At 41.2% G+C, this 11,585-nt stretch overlaps 1 protein-coding gene across 1 annotated transcript; it reads right to left on the bottom strand.

The window, feature by feature from the left end:
* Nucleotides 1–5,218: 5,218 nt before the first annotated feature.
* LOC139469571 (uncharacterized) lies at nt 5,219–9,911 on the bottom strand. The gene is made up of 2 exons (XM_071251768.1): nt 9,839–9,911; nt 5,219–6,679 (listed from the first exon to the last, which is right to left on the bottom strand). The coding sequence occupies exons 1-2, from the start codon at nt 9,893–9,895 to the stop codon at nt 5,219–5,221; spliced, it is 1,518 nt and encodes a 505-aa protein (XP_071107869.1). The 5' UTR covers nt 9,896–9,911.
* Nucleotides 9,912–11,585: the final 1,674 nt, after the last annotated feature.

The raw sequence follows: 11,585 nt of genomic DNA, 5'->3' as shown, positions 1-11,585 counted from the left end.
ATTCAAAAAGAATTGTCCGCTTACTGCGTTGCTAAACAACATTCACACGCTCAATCAAAGTATCGTAAGGGCTGATGGAAGACACTAACTTAATGCGTGTTTGTTAGTATTTATCGACGCATTCAAAACCATTCCAGCTACATGACGGCGGCTTCTCAATAATCCAGTCTGGGCCAGTGATTGATATTATGAGCAACGATCAACGCCGTCGGAGTACGAGGACACGTTTTAACCAAGTCACCAAGCCTGACTTCCCGATCCGTTGGTCACCTCTTCGACAAGAATATGTTTCTGGGGGCTTAATCAAACCCTGAATCTCCACGGGGCCTATGCTACTTGTGATGACAATATTTGTCAAGTATAGCACTTGTCCATTCGCTTCTGAAATATATAACAACTCTTAAAACAGTTTCAGTATTGACCCACCAGCAATATCATAAAATATACCACCAGGTTCTCTTGAAACCCCGACAGCAAGTCATATGATACCTATCACATTGGGGGCGGTCGGGTAGCCTAGTTGTTAAAGCGTTCGCTCGTCACGCCGAAGACCCGGGTTCGATTCCCGACATGGGTACAATGTGTGAAGCCCATTTCTGGTGTCCCCCGCCGTGATATTGCTGGAATAGTGCTAAAGGCGGCGTAAAACATTACTCACTCACTCACCTATCACATTGGTCCAATATAAACCCTGTTGGTGTGATTTTATATTAGGCTACATACGTACAAAATTGAGCATATATTACGGTACATATGAACAAGTAGGTTCAAGTAACAATACTGGAATGGTGTGAACGTCCAACGAATGAATATGTTACCCGTTGGAGTGACATGTTAAGAAAGGAAGAGGGGCGAAATGGGCTTAATAAATTGAGAATGTATCGGTATTACAAACAAGTATATGGGACAGAATACTTTGTTTCAAATAAGATGCCCAGAAACTATAGATCGGCACTAGCCAAGTTTAGATGTGGAGTGGCTCCTATTCGAGTGGAAACCGGTCGATACGAAGGTGTACCTGTCAATAATAGAAAATGTTTTCACTGTAAAGACAGCGTAAAAGACGAGGTCCATGTTTTGTTTCACTACGCATTATATGATATCAGGGCAACTGTTTTTAATGAATGAATGTATTGCTAAATCTTATAATTTTTTAGATATACCTGATATCGACAAACTTCGTTTTATTTTCAGTGACTCCAGTGTGTGTTTTATACTTGCCAAAGTCTGCTTTTTAATTCTTAATCGTAGAAAACATCTGTTATATGGATAACTTTTTACTATATCATCTTGATATCATTTATGTATAAATTCTGTGATAATTCGTCTCTCATAATTCTATTGAATGGTTCTGTACATTTTATCTTTGTCAGGTTGTATAAAGCTGTTCTATGTATGAACAGGAGTGAGACGTTAATAAACTATTGTCTGTCTGTCTGTCTGTCCAACGCCGGCCACAAAGTTTGTCAACTCTGTGTAAGACGAGACTGTCAATACATAAATTCATACGAATACACACGCCCTGCTTATCTGGCTGTACGACATCAAAGCCCGGCCTGTAGGCGTTGAGGAGATAAGATTAAACCATTGTACCATACAACGAGAAGCCTTACATCACCTGCAGGACTTTACCATAAACCGGTTGTCCGGATCCGCTAGCCATAAACACACGAATTCATCGATCCGATCTCGTACAATACAAGGTCACGACAAATTGAAAGTTCGATCGTCAAATTCATGTTTATGCTGACATCGATTTTTTTATTTGGACATGTCAAATCCTTCGTTTTATAGACGCAAAAGGTATTCCTCCTTGTTGAGTTATGGGTTTTACAATACGTGTCAAAGACTTTAAACAAACCAGTATTCAGACTTCATTACTTTGAATTTTTTACTTTTTTTTAACCTTTGTTTGATTCTTGTTTCTGGGGACATAATTGCGAATAAATATGGTAATGTGATCACCAACACATATTTTATTTGAATCTTTATGGTAACACCCTGGGAGAAAAGTGCAATGTTTCATTGCCTTCAGGTCAACTTTCTGCGGAACGGGACAGCTATCATCACTTGTTTAGCGGCGGGATATTTGTCCAGAGTACGCTACAAAGCCTGTATACAGTAAACTACATTTATAACTTACACGCTTATACTAGGGGATAAAAAGAACTGTTTTTTGGTCCCGTCCATTTGCTGAATATATGTTTTATATTTGTTGCAACGAACTACGGTTATAACGAACTACGGTTATAACGAACTCAGACTAGTGGTCTCTTTGTACATGTATCATTAGTTAGGTCGGAAATTGATTCTGATATCGAAACAAAATAAAATAAGTATACAAACTTTAAATCGGAGTGAATATACGTAAAAAGATAAATTTCAGATAATACCCGCTGGGGAATTCATGATTAATAACTTTGCATAAAATATACATAATAAAACAATATTGAATAAAATAAGATATAACAAAATGACATTTTATACGTTGCTATTTAAAATATCTCGAACGTTTGACAAGAATTTGGAGTATTTGGTATGCATGTTTACGAAACTCGTGAAATGTGACTTTGAAAGTCTACTCGTTTCGTAAAAATAGTATCTTACGAGAATGAGTGTAGTATTTTCTATTTATTTATTCGGCTGTCCTACATGAGTAAGTTGCGGCGCTGGTCTGACAATCGCGTACCCCACCCTCCAGTCTAACGTGGTGTGGTGTACGCAGGGTGGGGATAAACGTCCCCTCTGTAACGAGGTCGGTCGGGTAGTCGGACCAGATGTATAGTGCCTCTTGTTATGTGTTGGATAATAGACTGTTTGTTCAACTGTACATAACAGAACCTGAACTCCCGTCGACTCAAATCAATTACTCCAAGTTCACTTGAAATCCATAAAGGAATCTTACGTTTATTAAAATTGGTTAGCTATGGATTATTGATATCAGGTACAGGATTGACCAGTGTTTTGTAGAAATCGATTACTAGTCACACTGCCTATATAATGCAACCTGTTTCTTATACTGACATCGGTACTCTCGTTGTAGATATGTCATTAAACTGCAATAAAGCTGCAGTGGAGCCTTAACCTTACAAAATAATGTACTCTCGTCGCATGTTTGCATGGCGTGAGCATGGAGTTACATTGGGTACATGGACACGGCTAGTCTGTCTTACAGACCCTGATACAAATATATACCAAATACAGCCCATGCAAGTCTAATGGTTGGCAAGTCAAGATTACTGCAGTATCAGGTCGGAAAATGAACAGAGTCACTGGGCTCCCTTTTATTATATTATTATTAAGATAACTGAACAACTGGTTTCTTTCTGTACGATATGAAAATCAAAAGTAGTATGATGTAGGCAGTAAAACTGACTGAGAGAGAATCTAGATATTTTTTACCCCCTTACATATCACCAGCCTGATGCTTGGCTGACGAATCGATAGTCTCTACATAATCCTGACAACTCGTGACGAAAGTGACACACATGTAGTCCTTCAGATATGGCCGATAACCCCCTACAACTCCATTGTCACCCAGAAATACCAGCCTTGTTGTCTGCACTTGACGATTCTCCTAACAGTCTTGTCGATTCATGTTTTCCTTTTGTTTTGAATTCGTAGCTGGGGTGAAAACCCATTATCGGATATTTGCAACCGGTTGATCATGGTAAATCGATACAATCTGATAAACATTTTATAGCCAAACCTTCGAACGAATTACTATGATTGTGTCGTCAAATTAACTTCTTAACACAACCAATTACCTTTTCAGATAATGTATTTATAAATTATAAAGGTTTAAGGACGGTTTGAATGCGTCATAGAATTTGAACAAATGCTCTGATATATCTGTGTTATAGTGTCTTAAATTGTTGTCATGTTTAGGATTTTGTTTGTTTGTTTGTTGTTTAGCGCCGCATTCAGTAATATTCCGGCTATATGTCAGCGGTCTGTAAATAATCGAGCCTGGATCAGACAATCCAGTGATTGAAATCAAGAGCAACGATCCACACCAATTTGGATCGATCACATGCATCAACCAACTCAGCGAGCCTGACCACCCGATCCCGTGAGTCGCCTTCAAGTTTAGTGGGCGTTGTGACAGGCACATGTAAACCAGTATATCCATCAGCAGAGTTTACTGGAACATCTTAACATGCAACTGGTATAATACAATGCACTCCATTGTCATCGTCTCGACTGGCTTAGCACGTCGACACTATCAACGCCTTAGTGTATAGGGGCGCTATCATATGGGCTATCGAATTGCAGGCTATGAATACGCATGCGCTGACATGTTCGTTCTTTGGACAGTGAACGTTCACCAGTCTGTAACTGAGATGGTCATAGATTCAACAAGGCGACAAGAATGTTTGACGTTTATCTGTAATTAGAATAACAGACGGGACAGCAACACCCGAATGTGCCATTTGTTTGTCTGTTGATAATACTGTTAAGGTCGTTAAAATATAATATTCGAGTATACAAAAGTGCATTTGTATTAAGAGCATTATGATTGTGAAGATACTATACGTCACGTAATATTGTACTTGCCTTTGGTAGTCATCATAAAGCATACATTGTCTACTAGGTTAATACTGAATACCAATAACTTTATGGTGAACACCAGTCACTTTATGCTGAATAACAGTCACTTTATGCTGAACACCAGTCACATATTACTGAATACCAGTCACTTTATGGTGAATACCAGTCACATATTACTGAATAAGAGTCACTTTATGCTGAATAAAAGTCACTTTATGGTGAATACCAGTCACATATTACTGAATAAGAGTCACTTTATGCTGAATAAAAGTCACTTTATGGTGAATACCAGTCACATATTACTGAATAAGAGTCACTTTATGGTGAATACCAGTCACATATTACTGAATAACAGTCACTTTATGCTGAATAACAGTCACTTTATGGTGAATACCAGTCACATATTACTGAATACCAGTCACTTTATGGTGAATACCAGTCACATAATACTGAATAACAGTCACTTTATGCTGAATACCAATCACATAATACTGAATAACAGTCACGTTATATTGAATACCAGTCACTTTATGCTGAATACCAGTCACTTTATGCTGAATACCAGTCACATTGTGCTGCATGCCGGTTATACTGAATACTGGTCACACACTACGATTTATCCGAAGCCTCTTGGTTTCAGTTATCACAGGAATGGCTTACACGAGTGTCACACAGCACGATCATTTAAACGAATATCCGGCAGTATCACCTGTTTTGATTTTCCTCCTAGCAGACCCTGTCTTCGCTTCCGGGCGTCAACCTTGTCTCTGACCCCTCTCCCTTTCCGGCCCGACCTCCTATTCTTGGCCTTATCTTTGCCGAACAGAATGGCTAGCGTTGAAACTTTAGATTTGGATTTCTGTGGGATCTTGGTGACAGGCGGGGGTTCATGAACGACCGATTTTCGAAAAGATGGCGTTTTTTCTTGAGACAGAATGGTCATTAAAGCATGTACACCTCCTAGCATCTCTGTGTATTCAGACACCTTGGTCGTGTCAAGCTGACTATGATGAAAGGTATCAGCTATGCGACCATGTTCCGTTCCTGACATCCCAATTAGAGATATAGCGACATCTTGTGAGCCACCTTTAGATCCATCAGGCTCGTCATAAAGTCGGTCTGACTTGGGCCGAACCCTTGTGGTATCTGGGCTTGCCCTAACAGATGCTATATCAGGGGGGAGAGAATGGGTTTCACGTTGAGCATTGTCACTTTCTGTATCCGGTTTGTTAACAGTCCTCTTAACAAACAACTTCTCTTGTCCTGACTCTTCGGGGATTACAGTTCTGGTTAAGTCTGAACCCTGCAACTTATTCCCGAATTTAAACCTGGTAACACGACCTTCAATCTTTGCCCTGATCTTCTCCTCCCTTCTCCGGAGCTCTTCGTCTTTCTGTCTCTCAAACTTCCCAATCTGAGACCACTCACGTGGAGATTTGAAGAACCTGGAATCCGACTTAGCCGGAGAGGCACTTCCTTCCTGTCTTAGGATGTCAGCGATTTCCTTAAAGCCCAGCCTCCTTGCGTGAACATAGGGTGTCATCCCACGATTGTCCTGGACGTCCACGGAGAGTCTGTACTTGAGGAAGGTTTGGATCAGAAGCTTCACGATAGTCAAGCAGCCCGCGTGTGTAGCATGATGAAGAGCGGTCAGCCCATCGTTGTCTCTCTCCGCTAGGTCCATATCTCCCCCATAGTCCAGTAGGAGGTGCTCCACCTGGCGCTCCCTCCCCAGGTGACACGCCCAGGAGAGTGTGTTCCTCCCGTGGGTGAGGTCCTTCCTCTCAGGGTCTGCGCCGTGACGTATCAACATTGTGAACATCTTGTGTCGCTTGACATCGTGTTCTATGTGGAGAGCTGCTACTAGAGTGTTGTAGCCGAAGTCGTTGCGACTATTAACATCAGTGAATCTATCCAGAAGGAACCTTGTTTTCTGAAACCGAGCCTTTAACACAGCGTAGAAGAGATTATTGGACACGGACATTTTGCAGCCGTTCTCGAGAATGCTGCTTAATTGTAGGTGAATGGGAAACCGACTTTTGGATGGTGATGTTGGAGGGTCTCCGCTGAAGTTTGACTGTCCGTCCTCCGACTGGTGGGAGCTGATGGACCTTCGCTTCGTCGACTCCTGTAAAGTTAAAGGATACACCTTATACAATGGTGTCAAAAGAAACACAACGGGTCCAGGGCGTCGAACAGTTCATCATATTGCAATAATACCGTACGGACTGGCTGTTTATTATAGAGGGTGGTTGACCGGTGAGATTGCGAAGCCTGAAAAGAACTTACATTGAAGGTTAAGTCTACACTATTTGCACATAGAATAACAAGTAACATTACAATGACTTAAAGACCCACCCATGAAAGGGGAGTTTGCATGTGCACGTATTATTTGTAAAAGCCTTGCCAGTCTGACTGATTGGATGTTGGGGCTGGAAGTCGATGTTTGTAAACATTGCTTATAGATTACTATGCTTACCTCGAGACAATTTATAAGAATTATTTGGTTATTTTTTATGATGAATGCACTTTATTCGCTTTACGGTCATAATTATGCTACATTAATATTTTACCCTTGTACTGGTATTTTGGTATCTTTGTCAACCTGAAATTTAGACATTTAGAAATTTAGAAGAGGTTGGTGTGGAAAAAGTGGTGCGTGCGTGCGTGCGTGCGTGCGTGCGTGCGTGCGTGCGTTTGTTAGAGGGAGGATGGGGTCAAAAATGTATTTGGGGATGAAAAGATGTTGCATAAAATGTGTGTGTTTGGGGGTGGGGTTGGGGGTGGGCTGTGCGCAGCAAAATACACTCCTGAGGCCAATCCCACCGGCCCACCCACGCCTACAGTGAAAGACCCTTATAATGCAGTGAATTAGGTTGTGCGTATTGCTTAATATTCTAGCTCTATCTTGTCGGCCGGTAAATATTAGAATCACACACCAGTGAAAGCACAAACAGCAATTTATCTTGTCGGGAAACGATGGCACATAATCCGACAGGTGACACGTAACTATTTTATTCCATGGCATTAGCTCTCACGACAAACATGGGGTATTGAGTACCTGTTGTAGCCCGAGTCCCCACGGGCCAGTATTGTTATTACGTTACTCAGACACATTAGTTTCATATGTACCCTTATTCCTAACATACTTGCCATTTCAATAACACTAATCTCATTGTTATAGTTTGAGCCTGTTAAACTCAAGAGATTTTTTGTTTTAACAAGTGCGTATTACATATGCACCATGGGTAATAAGATATGCTGGAGCAATATATGCGCGACCCCGACCTTAGCGCCGTGACTACCGTCTACCAACTTCCCGAGGCAAGAGAGTTTACTGACTTTAAAAATCCAGTCCCTTGCCGAACAAGGCTGGAATTTCTGGGCTCGATCGTAGCGCCACCAGTGGCTATTACGTGTTATGTCCCTTCACCAATCAGATTCCACCTCTCGCATCACTTGCACTTGCTTCAAACAAAATGGCGGCGCCCAGTCAAGGAGATCTGACCGATAATCAAGATCTATATTTTTATAAAAGGGGTCTTATATCGCGAACTGCTTCAAATCACGTGAGCGTCTTCATTAAAAACATGAAAATATTTGGAAAATATCTGTTGACAACGAGTTGGCGATGCACATGCTTTGCAAATACTGCAATAGACCGAAACCTGCATGACAGTTTACGAACCGGATTTCGATTTCGTTAACCGATTTTGATTGGACTATGCATAGACTCGTTAGTCTAGCCAAAATGTAACTCCATAATACGAGCCTAGTGCGGCAAGGATGGAAACTCCCTTGCCTCGGGAAGATGACTACGTACAGAAAAGAAGTTACGCTAATCGCATTTTTATGACTATCGGACATCTATCTTCGTAGAGAAACGGACCTACGACAGTAGCAGTGTTACGACTTCCGTAAATATACGTATAGAAAGAGACTTACGACAGTACCGTAAATATACGTAGAGAAACGGACTTAGACAGTATCAGTGTTACGACTACCGTAGAGAAACGGAATTACGACAAATGCAGTTTTATTACTACCGTGTATCTACGTATGGAAAAGAAGTTACGACAGTCGAAGTGTTACGATTACCGTGAATCTACGCTACGACTACCTTGTGTAACGGCAACCACATGAGTAACACACATGGACGCACTGACATTTGTTGATGGCAGAGGGACTTCTTAAGACCTTGACCACTGTGTTTATTGAACCTTTCAAGGTGTTTACTGTGTATATCAATGTGTTTACGTATACCCTTCCAGTCAAGAACGAGTAGCTAGAATTCCGTGTAAAGTCAGAGGTATTCGGTAAATAATTAACCATCATTTCTATGCGCGTCACCTTGCAAAGCGGTCAGCGCTCATGTCCGTGAATACTAATAATAACCATCCGAGTCTGTAACGTATATAACAATAGAGAGCTGAACAAAAATATGTATTATAAATACATTCACAAGCGTTGGAATATTTCCAGGGGTAAATCTTACAAAGGTACACTTTACTAACGAATTGATAACTTCAATTGACATTTAAGAATATGTCTTAATGGACACTTAATAAACAATGATGAAATGTATACAGTACATTGACCGTTCGCAAGGTCAACTACATACAGCACACATGGTAACCACGAGTATTGATACTGTAACACAGTTTAAGTCTATCGCTTTCTCTGTACTGTTTGAAAGTGATAACATACAAATCAAACAATTAATACAAAGTTTACATTGTGATAGTTTTTACCTTATACCCGCGAGATCGGTGTTATCGCCGGTGTTCCCAACACGAGACGGTCTGTGGTTAATTACAAATTCCCCTTCTCGTTGCCTCGTCGATCATTACTGAACTAAACCGCCTGCCACAGTTGTCGTAGCTCCGACTGTACCTTCAATAGGGTAAATACCCAGAATACATTTAAAGATCTGGCATTTCAGCAAGTCAAGGGCTGACACTTAGGTGCACAAAATGCACATTCAGTACCTCTGTCTGGTACTGAATAAAACCTCGGATCAAGACACAGTCGTGACCTGTATTGCTAGCCGACTACTTTTGTCACTATGATGTGCCAATAAAACAGGTTCCGAGTGAAAGCGGATACCAATAAAGGTCCACATGTGTACAGATCCGACATTTGTCATTATACAAGCAAAAGGCGAAATTTCAATGTCAATAGGTAAGTGTCATAATGTATTAGCCCCGCTACAAAGAAGGGACAGAATGCCTATCGTATCTAGACCACACACGGTATAATAGAAACAAAGAGGAATGAATGCAATCACCATATAGGTCAAATATGTCCTCTTCCCCAGGCTAATAGCAGCAAGTTGTACACTCATTCCAAACCTCCCCTCCGCATTGTGGCAGCACCCGGCAACAAGTGTCGTCTGCTCGGGCTGTCGTCTGCTCTCTGTCGTCTGCTATCTACCACCATCTGAGTTGTATACACTGCAGGTGTAGACCTACTTAGCCACGCCTGCTATCGATCCATGATTGACATATCGACTCTCTTGTCGAATGCTTGAAAGCATTTTTAAAATCCTGATGGAAACTCGCTGTTGTTGACATACAAATAGCTCCTCCCGTTTCAGATAATTAAGCTCGAGTTGAGCCACCCATTCGCGAAACTCTGATGGTAAATATTGGCTTTGTTTTCTATTGTGATCGAGACCTCGGGCTGTTTGCGAAATAACTGAACTGCGATTATTTCTTCATGGGCCATTTCTCTAGTTCGTGTCTTAACCGGCACAAATAAATCAACCATCTAAAGAAAACAATTGGGCTTCAACCTTTAGCGTACGGTTCATAGACCTGAATACCACTTAAACCGATCGCCTACAGACGATTCTCCGTGTCCATTATCAGAACATCTTAAAATATTTGTCTGTATTAGATGTATCTTACTTCATATCACTTGTATACAGGAGATCAAGTGAATGTGTTCTGAATAAGGCTTAACAATCAGACAGCCATAACCACTTATGCGGAGACATTGGAGATAAGCTAGACTTACTCTTAGTCTCTAAAAATATATTTTGATAAAAACAAACAACTCCATTTAAATTAAAAAAGATCCCAGTGAGATGGGAGATTGGGAAAATCTAGACTTGCTTTATTTAGGAATGTAGCGTTACAGTAAGGGCTGGACGAAAAGGGGAAATTAAATAATATGGATCAGGGACCGTGAGACAGGCTAGGGCTAAGCTAGAGGTCACAAATCGTATGTGAGCCCTTAGGCACACAACACACCCTGACTATTTATGACTTTGCAAATAACAAACAATCGACTGTTGATGTCAGCCTGGTCACGGCCCCTTTTGTGCCCAGGTAACAAAGCGAAACAACTTACTTCATATTCTGTACACTAACACGGATTTGAAGCGCACCTGTCATGACGTCACGAATATCATTTCCACTTGAGTGGAGTTATGGGGAACAGAGTCGTGATAACATCATATCTGTGTTATCATCATGGTGTAAACAGGAAAACAGCACTTGTACAAGGGCTAGTCAAAACGTTCTAAGCCCAACAAACAAAACCAACAATTCTCCCTGCTGTTCAATACACTTCTCACATCGATAGTGAAGCTTTGCATTTCCAGTCAGGAAGAAGTCTTCTGAAACCACCCTGAAAAACCCATTCGCGGCAGCTTGGAGGTATCGTTGTCGCCATAGCACTTTCCACAAAGGTGTTCTTTCAGTTTAGGAAACAGGTGGAAATCACTTATTACCAGGTATGGCGAATATGGAGGATGAAGAATCTCTTCGAAACCACATTGTCGTACAGAAGCCTTTGCAAGTCGAGCGGTGTGAGAAGAGGCATTGTCATGAAGTAGTAGAGCTCTATCAGTCAGCATTCCCCGCCGTTTTTCTTTGATAGAATCTCTCAGGCAATGAAGCAAATCAGCACGTAGTAGGCACCGGTAATCGTCTTTTGACTTTCTATAAGTAATCAACAAGGATCACTCCCTTTGCATCCCAGAATACAGTGGCCATAACTTTCTTCACTGATCTTGAAGATCTGAATTT

Source organism: Haliotis cracherodii, unplaced genomic scaffold (genome assembly GCF_022045235.1).
Source record: "Haliotis cracherodii isolate W230 unplaced genomic scaffold, xgHalCrac1.p SCAF_2, whole genome shotgun sequence".
In the NCBI taxonomy this organism is placed as follows: domain Eukaryota; kingdom Metazoa; phylum Mollusca; class Gastropoda; order Lepetellida; family Haliotidae; genus Haliotis; species Haliotis cracherodii.
This window is presented reverse-complemented; position numbering and strand designations above follow the sequence as displayed.

Excerpts from the sequence above, each read along its gene's own strand:
- LOC139469571 (XM_071251768.1), bottom strand. The coding sequence starts at position 9,895 with ATGAGTGTACAACTTGCTGCTATTAGCCTGGGGAAGAGGACATATTTG. Across the intron at positions 6,680-9,838 it reads GGACATATTTGACCTATATG|GAGTCGACGAAGCGAAGGTC; the intron begins GTGATTGCATTC and ends TTAACTTTACAG.